At 46.5% G+C, this 16692-nt stretch overlaps 1 protein-coding gene across 2 annotated transcripts in view; it reads left to right on the top strand.

The window, feature by feature from the left end:
* Nucleotides 1-491: 491 nt before the first annotated feature.
* LOC148524937 (carbonic anhydrase 13-like) overlaps nt 492-16692 on the top strand; it is a 56965-nt gene continuing 40764 nt past the window's right edge. The window contains exons 1-2 of one of the 2 annotated variants that reach the window (XM_088471398.1): nt 492-578; nt 8045-8249. In XM_088471398.1, the coding sequence (XP_088327524.1) occupies nt 8057-8249 (193 nt within the window). In that variant the 5' untranslated portion in view covers nt 492-578; nt 8045-8056. The remainder of the gene's footprint in view (nt 579-8044; nt 8250-16692) is intronic. The other variant, XM_088471399.1, reaches the window with a different exon arrangement.

Raw genomic sequence — 16692 nt, forward strand, 5'->3', positions numbered from 1 at the left:
GGTGCTTCTTAATTATCTCCGTAAGATAAATAGACTGTTTAATATATATTGTCATGCCTTGCTAGGTCACTTCCAGGGTAAAAATAGTTGAAAAGAAAGGTTGATTGCAGCAAGAGGCGAAATGTTGTACGTGAGTTTAATATGCATCTCATACACCCCATCCCAAATACTATTATGTCATACAGTATGTTCATTTTGTGTTGGCTCAATAAGTTTTGACTATAGTTCTATACAACTTTAGGTGGTTAGATCCATGTTCTGTTCAGCTCCTACATTTTTACATTTCTGTGGATAATTAGATATATGCAAATCATAGACATAGCACAGCACCAGACATCTCTTAGGAAATTGCTTGTTAAAATAAGTATCACATTTACTGTACTATTTATAATACAGCCGTCCTGTCATCCTATGGAAGTTCCTCCCTTTCTGCATTACAAGGCTTGGCTAGTAAAACCAGTCTGACTTACTGTATTTTTGTTGCTGTGAGTGACGCTGATATGTTTTGAGTTATATGGAATAGTAAAGACCGCACAGTTAGACAAGAAGAGACAGAGGAGAGACAAGATCTGCCATCGGTAAGTATATAGAAAATAAATGAATGAAAATGCAGGATAATATCTGAAAGAGAGCTGCTATCACTTAAAGCTATTGGATATCCATTTACAGTGATAACTAATGAAATTCTCTGGGAATCTGATGCTTTGTATATATAGAATGTAAGGTGCAATGTTATTATATATTCCTAATTATTATGAATCAAGAATAAAACACTGATGCAGTATTGGTCAAGTGCCAGCAATCTCCACATTGCAGCTCTTACCTAATGACAGATACAGACACAAAATATGTGATGCCAGCAAAACAGTAGCCAGCAAAGCAGTCATTTAAGAATAATGTAAAAATTGTGATTGTCGCTTGTTAATTGGAGCAGATTTATCAGTAGGGTTGTGTCAGTATAACTGTAATAAACTAAGTTCAATAACAGTTTGGAAGTCATAGTAGTGTTTTATCAATTGAGTCTTTTATTTCTAACAATTGTAATTTTCAACATTACAATTTGCTTAATTTTCAATAACTTATAGTAGAAATTATATTCATTGTTACCTAAGAGTTTCTATATAAAGTATTAGCTGTTTATTATGACTAGTAGTTTACAACCCATTTTACGATGGGTCCTCCTCTGCCCATGTTCTGCCCATGTGTTTGCCTCCGCTCTCGATATATTTATCTTTGTATCAGCTGTTATGTCATGCCAAGCGCGTCCTCAGGCTCCCACTACACATGCTGGAAACATAACAGCCTTCCACAGTTATTACATAGTGGCTTACATAATAACAGTCTTTAACAACGTTATCATCATAGAGTCAACATTATAGAAATAAAATAACATCTATCAATCTTTGTAATTAATCTGGGTTGTGCTCCATTAGGAGCCTATTCATTATCTATGGCCAATTGGCTTGCGATAATTAAGTATGCAAGTCCCCGCGAGTTGCGGCTGTAGATATAAAAATAACGGAACAATTCAATATCTGCCGCGCACCATCCATTTTCGTCTGCAAATGCAACCGACATATGTTTCTATGGGGGGGTTGCTGTGCTGCCGGATTTACCAAGCTATCCACTAGATGTACTCTGGGGTATTACAGCAGATATATCTGCTGCTTGCATTCCGGAGATTGGCCCTGATAGGATAACGCCATCTCCAGGTGGCGTTACCCTATAGTAGCCTATGGTCTCCCTCCCTGTCCTCCCCCGTGACGCATGTGCCGACCAATGGCCACTCATATACATTGGCTGCCAGGGACCCTAACCAAGAAGCAGTGTGATAGCGTTAAACTATCACACTGCTTCCAGCTCTTATTGGAGCTAGTCTCCTGGCAAGAGAAAGCAAGTACATTCATGTGAAAATATTTATTTTCACAATGCGAATTTGGGCGAATATTATTTATCGCATGCACACTAAAAATGCAGATTGTAATAAATATGCCCCTTGGGATGTAGTTATGAGACCGGCGGCCTCTCAATCCCGACAGCGTAATTCCGGCAAGGGATTTAATTTAGGCGTTGAAATACCGACGCCTATGTTAATCCCGACGCCGGAACACTGAGGACGCCGGAACGATCGTCCTATCTGCCGAGTAAGTATACACTTAGCCCGGGGATGCCGGGGTTAGATTTACGGACCCCCTGGGGAACTTAGGGTTAAGCACCCCCCTGAGGAAGATTAGGGTTAGGCTAGCGGAAGGGAGGGTTAGGGTTAGGCACTAGGGGCGAAGGTTAGGGTTAGGCAACCCCCGGGAGGGTTAGGTTTAGGGTGCGGGGAGGGGGGGTTAGGTTTAGGCACCCATGGAGGGAGGTTAGGGTTAGGCACCCCTAAAGCTGCCTGTCCACTAGACGATTAAAATGAGCAATTGAACGATGACGATATCGATATTGTTTGATCGTTCGATAATTGTTCGATAATCGTTTGAAAATCGTTTGCAGATTGTTTAAAAAATTGGTCTTTAGACATCTATCATTTTGCAAACATGCTGGTCAACCTGACGGTTGAGCAAGTCTGCAGACTGACAAATGACTGCACGATTGCAATTTCGTATTCGTGCAGTCTTTTGCCTGTCTTCTAGTGGATAGGCACCTTAAGGGAGGGTTAGGGGGGGGAGGGCAGGGTTAGCATACTTACCCCCGGGCGTCGGGATCTTCACCTGTCGGCCTGTCACTGTCGGGATTTGAACTGGCGGCTCTTGAGCCGCGGGATATCAATCCCATTCCTGTCCCTTAGTGATATAACAGGTTCATCAATTTATGAATTTCATCTAGAAAGTCATTGCCATATACACAGTTTAACTTTCCTTTTTCAAACATTGATAATTGCTGTAGTATTTTTGTCTAAGGCACACATGTTGTTTTCCCTTAACAATGCTGGGATTGATTGCTCCTGTCATTTGCAATGTTGTTGCCTGGAAACCTAGTAGAAACTTTGTAAGTGTTATTTGAAATACCTGAATATTTTGCAGCCTTTCTTCTATTTCCTCTTGTGTTCCATTGAAGTCTTCGTACTACAGTATAAGGCAGAGCTTTCAGTGCTAGTGTCAGGGGTAGCAAGTATACAACATGCTCTTTGTGGCTAGATGTAAGCAATATCTTTGATGATGATGCCAAAACCAATTAGGGAATAATATTACACAGCCTGGACTGCTTGTTCATATAGAGCCTGAAAATTTACTGAGAGCTTTTACAGGAGAATTAACCACTCACTTTAAATAAAGGGCTTAAATGACTCACATACACTACATTGTGTTTTACAGAGCAATCACAGCGTCTGATGATTGATTTTATCTCATGCCATGCAATGTCTCACATACTATAGTGGATTTTCAGGAGACGCACTCAGGGCCTGATTCAGCAAGGATCGCTATTCTGCTAATACGCACGCAACGTAGTTGCTAATATCAGCGGTGACACAGTATGTAAATAACTGCATTTGCATTGTGTTCGTAGCCTAACATAATGACGCCCACTTCCCCTTTCTCACATCCCTATACTTTAGCAATATAGCGAAATAATCGGTAACATCGAGTAATATCGGACTTATTACAGTCCGAGGCAGGTCAGACAGTTAAGTTAAGGCAGGTCAGACCTCACTCTAACTTCAGTGCACGCAATTAGGCCACAGGCTGTGTATGGAATAGCAGTGGCTAATTTATGCACGCCCCTGCAACGCCATCCCAACACACTGGCATGTCTGCGTTCGTCCAACCACCACCCATCACCACCCACAAACGGCACTTCCTGTCAATCACTCTGCGATGGGTTTGTGTAGTCTCTGCGATCGCAGTCCCGATCGCAGTGGGCGATTCCCGAACACGCACTGCGATGCATAAGCATACACAGACCGAAACAATCGGCCGATTGCATGTGTATAAGCAATTGCGTTCCTTGCTGAATCAGACCCTCAGTTACTTAATTGAATTCCATCTAGAAAAATAAAAAAATGTTCCAAGGTCTGCAAAGGGAGAAATGTTATGAAGCGCGATTTACCCAAATCACATTTCTGCCTCAGGATTTAAAGCCGCAATTTTGTTGAAGGCAAACCAGCCTTGTACATCCCACAGCAAGAATCAATGAAAATTTAGCACAGGTCCAGACAGGGGCGAATCCAGAATATAATGACAGGGGATACACCACGATAGGGGAAGGTGTGGAAGGGGGGTAAATTTGCACATGGTGAAGGCGCGTGAGTTCCTGGAAAAGTGGGTGTGATCACATAACAAGGGGCGTGGCCTCATAGGGAATTCCATACCCACGAGCCACTTCCTAGTTTTCATTATGCTGCGGTATGGAGTAGTGTCCTCAGCAGCCCACCTTCTGTGTTTCCATCCACAAAAGCCCCCTAGAACTGTGTCTCCATCCTCAACAGACCCTTTCTGTGTCCCCAGCAGCCCCCCCTTCTGGTATACCTAATGCAGTGGTTGGGGTCCCAGTTGGACCTCACGGCAGAGTGTGCCGGGCATAACTTTGACCCAGGGAGCCTGTTTGGACCCGGGGAGACTGTTCTGAGCCTTCCACTGGATGGATTACTTCACAGAGTGGTAACATTGGATCTCAGAAGACATACTAAGGGCTTGAGGTCCTGGTCGAACCTCCTGTTGGTGTACGCTGGGCAGAAATTTGATCCGGGGATGTTGGGCAGAACTTTGATGGGATAGCCTGTTCTGGGCCTTCCACTGGATGGATTTGAATGAAAACTTGACTGAGGGGTGGCAATTGATTTGGGATGCCTAATGGAGCAACTGTGGTCCCGGTTGGACCTCACAGTGGAGTGCGCCGGACAGAACTTTGACCCTGGGAGCCTGATTGGACCCGGGGAGCCTGTTCTGAGCCTTCCACTGGATGGATTTGGACAAAAACTTACAGAGTGGTAATATTGGATCCCAGAAGACAAACTAGGGGGTTTAAGTTCTGGTCAGACCTCCCCTTGGTGTACACTGGGCAGAAATTTGACCCTGGGAGCCTGTTCTGGGAATTCCACTAGATGGATTTGGAATGAAAACTTTGCAGAGGGGTAGCAATTAGTCTGTGATGCCTAATGGAGTGTTTGGGGTCCTGGTCGGACTTCGTGTGGAGTGCGCCGGAAGAACTTTGACCTAGAAAGCCTGTTCTGTGCCTTCCACTGGATGGACTTGGATGAAAACTTCACTGAGGGGTGGCAATTGATTTGAGATGCCTAATGGAGTGGCTGTGGTCCTGGTTGGACCTCACGCGGAGTGCGCTGGGAAGAACTTTGACCCAGGGAGCCTGATTGGACTTGGGGAATTTGTTCTGAGCCTTCCACTGGATGGATTTGGACAAAGACTTACAGAGTGGTAACACTGGATCCCAAAAGACAAACTAGGGGGTTGAAGTTTCGGTCAGACCTAACCTTGGTGTACACTGGGCAGAACTTTGACCCTTGGAGCCTGTTCTGGGCATTCCACTAGATGGATTTGGATGAAAACTTCACAGAAGGGTAGCAATTAGTCAGGGATGCCTAATGGAGTGTTTGGGGTCCCGGCCGGACCTCACGGCGGAGTGCGACGGGCCGACCTTTGACCCAGGGAGCCTGTTCTGGGCCTTCCACTGGATGGGTTTGGACGACATCACATAATAAAGCTTAATAACTTGAAGATTTAAACCCAGCAACGCCAGGTACTTCAGCTAGTAAACAATACCTTGTCCATATGAGTATCTTTTTTTCAGAAGTGCTTTGTGAAAAATAGAACAGTCCTCTTATGTTCACTGCTACCAATGTCTTTATCTTCCCAATACACACGCTGGGGGATGGTGGAAATACAGTTAGAGCTATATTAACAATGAGACGCCACCCTTGGATCTCTCTGAGAGATATCACTGTAGTAGACAGACTGTTTCTGTGCTTGGTGAGTCAAGGTTGAGGGACCTCACAAGCCCAGAAGTGACATATTTTGGATACATGAACTGAGACTCAGATGGCTTTCAGTCATTACTGTAGCCCCTTTATAGGGAAATCACTATCTTTAGTCCTGAATCGCTGGTCTTCTATTTTTTCCTAATAAAATAGATCACAGTGATTTTACACAATCTAGTTGAAAATATATATTATGACTTTTCTGCACTACACATATTATTAAATCAGGGGCAGAGTAGGGGCCTTTGTGCAGTTCCCATGCACACCCATCTGTCTTGCCAGTGGTGATCCCAGGCTGCGACCCCAGCGCTGGGATCGCAGATGCAGCAAGGAGGTGTGTGTTTCCTACAGACAGCTCCTGCTGCATTAGCATTTGAGATAGACGTAATTGCACAGCGGCTTGTGTGTGGCTCAGCAATTCCATTCATCTCTGAATCAGGCCCTATATGTCATCCCTATGATCAGTGTTACGCCAGTAAATCCAGGTACAAGGACCTATTACAGAGTTGAATATAATTCAGTTTGCATCACATATTGCTTTTTTTATGCTATGAATTTGCAACAATCTGCCACGTGACATAATTGGTAAATGAATGTGTGATATACGAGGGCAGTAAAGTCACTTACTGTACATTGTATAATGCACTTATGCTCACTCTGTAAAATTTAGATGTCAATCCATGCTTGTTTCTGTATGTATGAATTTCATACTGTTTGCTAAACAGTAAATGTTGTTCCCTGCCCATTATGTTTCCTGTGTTGGTCTATTGTCCAAAGACCAATCTCCCATACACTATTTATAGAGGCACAGAAGGAATCTCATGACTATACAAATGCCCAGGAAAATGGTATTGATTATCAATTAGTATTCTGTTCTAGTCATATGAAAATAGCCTGTGTACTTCTCTGAATGCAGCATATACAGTATACTGTATGTTTGCTTGTCAAGCTAAACTATTCCTTTAGTAATTAATATTGATTATATTTAATAAGGTATATGAATTATGTTAAAAAAGGGCAGCTTGTGCATCACATCCACATTCAGCGCAATAACTCAGTAGCCAATTGGGTTTGATGATTTAGCAATGAAAAGAGTGGAGAAGTGGACCAGTGGAGAAGTTTTCCATAGCAACCAATCAGCTTCCAGGTAGCATTGATCAAGTACAGTACATGCTATAAAATTATAGGTACAAGCTGATTGGTTGCTATGGGCAACTTCTCCACTGGTCCACTTCTCCACACTTTTCACTGCTTCATACATCAACCTCATTGGGAAATTGAAAATTCACAGCAAGAAACAAATTTCCTGTGTAATTCTGACATTCTGATGGGGAACGTGCACTGCTTTCACCTGCTGGCTCATACTGCAGATCAGTACATCTCATAATGGGGTAGATGTATGAAGCCCAGAAACGGTATCAGCGCACGTTAAGTGCGCTGATACCGTTTCTCCCCGATGTATGATCGGGGGTCTGGGCGGTAAATGACAGGGGCGCTATTATCAGCGCTGCTATCTACAAGATAGCAGCGCCGACAGCCTGGGCTATGTACGAACGGTCAGATCGTCTGACCGTTCGGCCGGCTGTAGCTGTCGTTATCGTTATCGACAGCTACAGCCTGGCGTTAGCCTATCCCCACAGCTGGGACAGCGCTGTCCCTGCTGTGGCAGCTACCGGCTCCAGGGCTGCACGCGGGGATCTCGCGATACTTGCAAGATCCCGCGCATGCTCATTGGAGCCGGCCGGGACAGAGACACAGCGCATCAGCACTAGGCTGATGCGATGTGGTCTGTAGCGGGTAGCGCCGGAGGGGGGAGTTAACGCTCCCCCTCTCCGGCCAGTGAGATGTTCACACATCTCACCGGTAGTGCTTCCTGCTTCGCCTCGGTAAAGAGGCAAAGCAGGAAGCGTTATAGCGGCACTTAACGTGCCACTATAATACATCTACCCCAATGTACTAATGAGTACATACCATAAATTATGATCAGATAGACTCAACAGCTGAGCACCCAGGATGAATCCTTGAAAAGCAAACAGAATGCTCTTTGTTTTACGTTAACTATCATAATAAACTGTCAGCACTGTTTTTACTACAGCTATCTTATTATTTTTTCAGAAGAGCCCAGATATGGGTGTGTCTACCTCTCGTAATGAGCACAGACGACCTCGTCAGTCACCGATTAATGTTAATACCAAAAAAGTGAAGTATGATTCTTCCTTGAAGCCTCTGTACATCTACTATGACCCCAAGACATCCCGAAAACTTGTTAACATGGGTCATTGTTTTAATGTGGAGTTTGACGACACAAATGATAGGTCAGGTATGTTTGATGCTTTGAAGTAAAATATACTGTATTTCCTGTATTGGAAGCACATTCTGCTGATCATACGTCAGACTGAGACTGTCATTCCTGACTGTCATTAGCAGAATGCGCTTATTCGGCTTGTTGGGGCTGCAGCAGATGCAGAATCGCAGTACAGACATTCCTCACTTAATGACCTACCTGTTTACCCACCGTTCGCACTTACGACTACACCCGCGCGTTACCGTCTGCCTCGAACTTATGACCCGCGCTGACTTTTTAGCGACCGTTCAGAGTTACGACCCGCCCTGACTCTTTAACGACAGGCAGCGGGCATGGCATCTCAGTGTCAGACGTCAGAGAGATGAGAGATATGAGAGATGAGAGAGAAGGAGAAGTCAGAGAAAAGGAGCTCAAAGTAAAGGAAGACTATTGATCTTGACATGAAAATGAAGATCATAAGTGATTATGAAGCTGGAAAGAAAGTTAAAGAGATAGCAGGTGACTTGGAGCTGGCACATTCAACCATTTCAACAATCTTGAAGGATAAAGATAAAGCATATCTCCCAACATGACCCTCTCCAGGAGGGACACAATGCTATGGTCCTGGACTTCCCTGGTAAGAGCTGGGGCTGCAGCGCAGTTCAAATTTCAAATAGGGGAGTCACACCAACTGTCATTTCACACGCTGCCAAACATAACTGGCTGGGACTCACTGGCAGTTGGTGTGACTCCCCTATTTGACTTTTGGACTGTACCGCAGCCCCACCTCTGGAGCCTCCACCAATCATACATTACCAGGGAAGTCCAGGACCAGAGCATTGTGTCCCTCCTGGAGAGGGTCATGTTGGGAGGTATGGATAAAGTGAAAGAATCAGTAAAAGCATCAACAGGATTTAAAGCCATAATAACTAGGCAGCGGAAAGGCCTCTTTCATGAAATGGAAAAATGATTGGCGATCTGGTTTGATGACCATATGCAAAAAAAAATGCCACTGAGCCTTTCAATTATTCCAGCCAAGGCACGCAGTATCTTTAAAACTTTGAAGATACGTGAGGAGGATGAATCGGCAGAAACATTTACGGCAAGCCATGGATGGTGTCAATGGTTTAGTCGGAGATTCAACCTGCATAATCGCAGTATCAGTGGTGAGGCAGCAAGTGCTGACGTAGGAGCAGCTGAAAAATTTGTTGACCAATTTGATGAAATCATCAAGAAAAGTGGCTACCGTCCGGAACTAATCTTCAGTGTGGATGAAACAGGACTTTTTTGGAAGAAAATGCCCGAAAGGTCTAACATACACAAAGAATCTAAAACAATACCCGGTTTCAAGGTTTTTAAGGACAAGGTCATGTTGTTGCTGGGTGGAAATGTTGCTGGGTTTAAGTTAAAGCCTTTGCTCATCTATCGCTCCCAGAACCCACGTGCAATCAAGCAGGTCAGTAAGCACATGCTGCCCATATAATATCGTGCAAATAACAAGGCATGGATGACACAAGCTTTATTTGAGGATTGGTTTACCAACTGCTTCATAACCCCAGTCAAGCTTTATTGTCTGGACAAGGGTGTTACCTTTAAAATATTCCTCCTGCTTGATGATTGCCCAGGACAGCCCCTGCATCTTGATGATGTTAACTCAGATGTAAAGGTAGTGTATCTGCCTAAAACACCACTGCTGTCTTACAGCCAATGGACCAGGGGGCTATAGCTACATTCAAAGCATATTATTTGCGCACAACTTTTTCCAAAATTGTCTCGGCAACAGAAAATGATGACGTAACCCTTCATGATTTTTGTAAATCATACAACATTTTACAGTGCATAAAGAACATAGAATCCGCTTGGGAGGAAGTGACAGAAAATTGTATGCAAGTCATATGGAAAAAATGCCTAAAAAGTCTTGTGAATAATGTTGAAGTGTTTGACATAGATGAACAGGTCGATGACATAAATCAAACAACTGTGCTTAATTTAGATCTTGAAGTGGAAGATATTGAAGAATTAGTGGAATATGTCGAGGGAGAGCTATCTAATGAAGATCTAATAGAGTTGGAAGTGCAGCAGCACCTGGAAGAGTTGGAAGAAGGAGAAGAGGAAAGAACGGAAGAAGTACAAAAGAAGTTCACAGTAAAGGGGTTACTGGTGTGTTCTCCAAAGTGAATGCGGCTATGTTACAACTAGAGGGTATGGATCCAAATGTTGAAAGGTTCACGAAAGTAGAACGGCAAATTAATTAACTTTTACGATGCTATCGTGAAATTTATGAAGAAAAAAAGAAAATTACAAAGCAGACCACACTAACAGGATTCTTCTCAAAAGCTACACCTAGTACCCCTACCCCTACAAGTCCTTCCATTTCCTTGTCATCATCTCCCTTACCCGAGCCCTCTACAGATCCTGATAACACCAATGATGACGCATTACATGATGAAGGATGTCACAACCATGGAATTTAGGAGCTGTGTTCCCGGACTGGGCCTTGGATCTGTATTATTTGGCGCAGACGCTCGCTGGAGGAGGCTTGGCTTAATGAAGTTTCTCCGCATGAGAGGGTGCAGCGAACTGACAGGGTTTGAGGAATGCGGCAGTAACAAGATAGCTAGGAAGCTGCGTGGAGCGGCTGGATAGCCCAGGGTAGACGTTGGTAGCTGAGTGGCTATGTGGAGCGGCTGGATAGCAGTGGGTAGACGTAGGTAGCTGAGTGACTACGTAGAGCGGCTGGATAGCCGTGGGTAGATGTTGGTAGCTGAGTGGCTACGTGGAGCGGCTGGTTAGCCGTGGGTAGACGTTGGTAGCTGAGTGGCTACGTGGAGCGGCTGGATAGCCGTGGGTAGACCTTGGTAGCTGAGAGGCTACGTGGAGCGGCTGGATAGCCGTGGGTAGACGTTGGTAGCTGAGTGGCTACGTGGAGCGGCTGGATAGCCGTGGGTAGACGTTGGTAGCTGAGAGGCTACGTGGAGCGGCTGGATAGCCGTGGGTAGACGTTGGTAGCTGAGTGGCTACGTGGAGCGGCTGGATAGCCGTGGGTAGACGTTGGTAGCTGAGAGGCTACGTGGAGCGGCTGGATAGCCGTGGGTAGACGTTGGTAGCTGAGTGGCTACGTGGAGCGGCTGGATAGCCGTGGGTAGACGTTGGTAGCTGAGAGGCTACGTGGAGCGGCTGGAGCGCAGTGGGAAGGCTACTTAGCTAAACTAAGAAACTAGTTGCACTGGCAACTTGTGTGAGCATTGGGGATCCTTTTATAGTGGACACTGGGAGCTGACAGGCTGAGAGAGAAGGAGAAGGCTCCTCATTGGTGGAAGTGGGGTCACATGGGCAATCCAAGATGGCCGCGCCCATGGACCGGAGGACAGCGCTTCCTGGAGGTAGTCAGCGGGGACCAGCGGTGAGCAGGAGCCAGCGTGGGAGCAGCACAGCAGCGGGACCCTCCAGAGGACAACAGCGTACAGCGCGGGAGCCGGAAGACAGCGCGGGTCAGTGCCCGCACAGGTAAGCGACAGGGTCTGATTCTGGGGTCTCCAAGCTGGCGTGTGACAGTACCCCCTTCTTCAAGAGTGGCCACCGGACACTTCCTTGGTTTATGAGGAAACTTCACATGGAACGCTTTGACCAGACGGGGTGCATGGACATCAGAGGCATTTATCCAGATTCGTTCCTCCGGACCATAATTCTTCCAGTCGATAAGGTATTGAAGACGGTTGTATCGACAACGGGAATCTAAGATTCTGTCAACTTCGAACTCCTCTCCCTGCTGTGTTTGAACACTAGAAGCTTTAGGCAGGACCTTCTGAAATCGGTTTAAGACTAGTGGTTTTAAAAGAGAAATATGGAAGGAACTTGGAATGCGAAGAAATGGAGGAAGCTTTAACTTGTAAGCCACAGGATTCAGGACTTTGATGATTGGGAATGGACCAATGAATCGCAGAGCAAATTTCATCTAATGTACTCGGAGTCTTGGGTTTCGGGTAGAGAGCCAGACCATATCCCCAGGTCGGAAATTTGGAATCGCTCGTCTTTGGCGGTCAGCAAATCTCTTGTACCGGGCTGACGTTTTAGTCAGAGAGGAACGAACCTTTTCCCAGATGTTGGAGAATCGTTGAAGGGACATTTTGGCCGCAGGCACATCTAATGTGGGAAGAAGAGGGAAATCTGGCACTCGAGGATGTTGACCAAAAACTGTAAAAAACGGAGTTGAGCTGGTGGATGTGTGATAATGATTATTGTGGGCAAATTCGGCCCAAGGAAGAAGTTCAATCCAGTCATCTTGGGAGGAGGAGACAAAAGTGCGCAGGAACTGTTCCAGGTCTTGATTGACCCTTTCGGTCTGACCGTTGGTCTGGGGATGATAAGCGGTAGAAAATTTGAGTTTTACCTGAAGGGCTGAGCAGAGTGACCTCCAGAACTTCGCTACGAACTGTACTCCCCTGTCGGAGATGATCTCTTGAGGAAGGCCGTGGAGCTTGAAGATCTCTTTTATAAAGCTCTGGGCGAGTAGAGGTGCAGACGGAAGCCCAGTAAGTGGTACGAAATGAGCCATTTTAGAAAAACGATCCACGATAACCCAAATTGTGTTGTGGCCCCGAGATGGAGGAAGATCAGAGATGAAATCCATAGATAGGTGAGTCCATGGCTTAGATGGAATTGCAAGAGGTTGGAGTTGACCGTGTGGAACCCGCCGAGGTATCTTGTGTTGGGCACATTTGATGCATGAAGACACATAAGACCTGACGTCCTTTTTCATCGAAGACCACCAATAGGACCGCTGGATAAATTCTAGGGTTTTATCCATACCCAGGTGACCAGAGAACCGGGAAGCATGAGCCCAATGCAGTAACCTCTTGCGGAGTTCCGGAGCGACGAAAGTCTTCCCAACCGGGGGTATAGAAGATAGTTGAGTAGAGGCGAAGGAAGCGGAATTCAAGATTGGTTGGGGCTGCTCCATGGGTAGATCAGGGTTGCTCGTCATGGAACGGGAGAGTACGTCGGCTTTGAGGTTTTGTGAACCGGGGCGATAGGAGACTTTGAAATTAAATCTGGAGAAAAACATTGCCCACCGGGCTTGACGAGGGTTCAAGCAATTTGCAGATTTAAGATAAAGGAGGTTCTTGTGGTCAGTAAAAATGGTAATGGGGTAATGAGCTCCTTCTAGAAGATATCGCCATTCTTCGAGGGCTAGTTTCATGGCGAGTAACTCTTGATCTCCAATGGTGTAGTTCTTCTCTGCAGGCAAAAACTTCCGGGAAAAGAAACCACAGGGATGAAGTTTTTCATCTTTAAATCGCTGGGAGAGCACTGCACCGACACCTTCAGAGGATGCGTCCACCTCCAGGATAAAGGGCCGGGTGGAGTCTGGTTGCTTTAAGATGGGAGCGGAGATGAAGGCTTGCTTAAGAAGTTGAAATGCAGAGGTAGCTTCGACGGGCCATATAGTTGGATCTGCTCCCTTGCGGGTGAGGGCTGTAATCGGAGCTACCAGAGTCGAGAAACCTTTTACAAACTTGCGATAGTAATTGGCAAATCCTAGGAATCTTTGTATGGATTTTAAGGAAGAAGGAAGAGACCAATCAAGAATGGCTTGTAGTTTTGACGAATCCATTTGAAGGCCTGTTCTGGAGATAATGTATCCTAGGAATGGTACACTTGAGACCTCAAACAGACACTTCTCTAATTTGCAAAACAGTTGATTGGACCGTAACCTCAGAAGGACTTGTTTGACCTGGTCTCGATGAGTTTGGAGGTCTTGAGAAAAAATCAAAATGTCGTCTAAGTAAACGACCACACACTTGTACAAGAGGTCCCGGAAGATTTCATTGACGAAAAACTGGAAGACGGCCGGAGCATTACAGAGGCCAAAGGGCATAACGAGATACTCGTAGTGCCCATCCCTGGTGTTGAAGGCCGTTTTCCATTCATCGCCTGGACGGATACGAATTAAATTATAGGCTCCTCTTAGGTCGAGTTTGGAAAAAACTGTGGCTCCCTTGACTCTATCAAATAACTCTGTGATGAGAGGAAGAGGGTAGCGATTCTTAATAGTTATTTCATTAAGACCCCGGTAGTCAATACACGGGCGCAAGCCACCATCTTTTTTTTTTACGAAGAAAAAGCCAGTCCCTGCTGGAGACGTGGAAGGTCGAATGAAGCCTTTATTTAAGTTTTCCGTAATGTACTCCGACATGGCCTGAGTCTCAGGGAGAGATAGAGGATAGGTTCGGCCCCTAGGAGGATTCTTCCCGGGAATCAGATCTATGGGACAGTCCCAATCACGATGGGGAGGTAACAGGTCTGCGCTCTGTTTGCAAAAGACGTCCTGAAACCCATCGTAGGCTTTGGGCAGGTCTGTAGAATCCCGTACAACGGAAGATCTGATAGGTATTACCCGCTGACGGCAACCTTTGAAGCAATTGGAACCCCAGGAGATTATTTGCATGGTGGTCCAATTGATTTGAGGTGAATGTCTCTGTAGCCAGGGTAATCCGAGGACTAAAGAATGAGAGGCTTTGGGAATCACTAGGAAGGATAGTTGTTCGGAATGGAGCACCCCAATGGTAAGTTTAAGTGGTGTTGGACGATGGGTGATGGTTCCACTAGAAATGCGACTACCATCGATGGCGGTTAAAGTGATGACTCGAGGCAATGCTTCCATGGGGATTTGATGCTTCTGGACAAATTCAGTAGTGACAAAGTTCTCTGCCGCTCCGGAATCCAGGAGAGCTAATACAGCTTTGGAACCTCGAGGACACTTTAAATGAGCCTGGATGGTGGAATCAGACTTCCTTTGTGATTCAATGGCAACTCCTAACTTAATCTCTCTTTCATAAGTTAGGAGGAGGCGTTTCCCGGACGAATGGGACAAGTTTTAACTAAATGTTGCGGAGATCCGCAGTACATACAGAGGTTCTGCCTCCGCCTTTTCTGACGCTCCTCAGCCGATAAATGAGAGCGGTTGACCTGCATGAGTTCTTCGCCCAGAGGAGGAGAGGGTAAGTGGGAAACTGGACGTGGCCTTCCACGATCAAATCTGCCTCTTTCCAAGGCACGCTCCCTGTGACGGAGATCCACCTTGTTGCAGAGGGAGATTAACCCATCCAAACTGGTTGGAAGGTCACGGGAAGCTAGGTCATCTTTGAGCCTTTCAGAAAGGCCACTCCAGAAGGCAGCGATGAGGGCATCCTCGTTCCAATTGACTTCTGAAGCCAGAGTCTGGAACTGGACTACGTATTGGCCGACTGTCCTGCTGCCCTGACGGAGGCGTAGAATATCAGCTGATGCGGAGGTGGTTCTTCCGGGTTCATCAAAGATTTTGCGAAATGTAGCAACAAATTCGGGGTAGTTGGAGAGCAGGGGGTCCGACTTCTCCCAAAGGGGCGAGACCCAATCGAGTGCTTGGCCAGAGAGTAGAGAGATGATATATGCCACCCTGGTTCTGGCCATCGGAAAGTTGGCGGATTGTAGCTCGAATTGGATTTCGCATTGATTTAAAAAACCCCTGCATAATTTGGGGTTGCCATCGAACTTGCTCGGAGGGGAGAGCTGAAGACAAGCAGGAGGTAGAACCGGAGGAGCAGGTGACACCACAGGAGGAGAGGCGGCTTGGGAGCCAGCGGGAGCGGGATGAGCCAGTAAGGACTGGATGTTGTCCAGGCGTGACGACATATCTTGGATAAATTGGATCAGCTGAGCCTGAGAGGTCTCCTGTCTTTCCAGACGGGATAGTACATCCTGCGAGGCTTCTATCCCAGATCCTTGACCACTTGCCGAGTCCATCTGGCCAGTGCAAACTGTCACAACCGTGGAATTTAGGAGCTGTGTTCCCGGACTGGGCCTTGGATCTGTATTATTTGGCGCAGACGCTCGCTGGAGGAGGCTTGGCTTAATGAAGTTTCTCCGCATGAGAGGGTGCAGCGAACTGACAGGGTTTGAGGAATGTGGCAGTAACGAGATAGCTAGGAAGCTGCGTGGAGCGGCTGGATAGCCTAGGGTAGACGTTGGTAGCTGAGTGGCTATGTGGAGCGGCTGGATAGCAGTGGGTAGACGTAGGTAGCTGAGTGACTACGTAGAGCGGCTGGATAGCCGTGGGTAGATGTTGGTAGCTGAGTGGCTACGTGGAGCGGCTGGTTAGCCGTGGGTAGACGTTGGTAGCTGAGTGGCTACGTGGAGCGGCTGGATAGTCGTGGGTAGACGTTGGTAGCTGAGAGGCTACGTGGAGCGGCTGGATAGCCGTGGGTAGACGTTGGTAGCTGAGTGGCTACGTGGAGCGGCTGGATAGCCGTGGGTAGACGTTGGTAGCTGAGTGGCTACGTGGAGCGGCTGGATAGCCGTGGGTAGACGTTGGTAGCTGAGAGGCTACGTGGAGCGGCTGGATAGCCGTGGGTAGATGTTGGTAGCTGAGTGGCTATGTGGAGCGGCTGGATAGACGTGGGTAGACGTTGGTAGCTGAGACAATACGTGGAGCGGCTGG

The sequence above is a fragment of the Taudactylus pleione genome, unplaced genomic scaffold (assembly GCF_031769625.1).
Source record: "Taudactylus pleione unplaced genomic scaffold, aTauple2 ptg000114l, whole genome shotgun sequence".
NCBI lineage: Eukaryota > Metazoa > Chordata > Amphibia > Anura > Myobatrachidae > Taudactylus > Taudactylus pleione.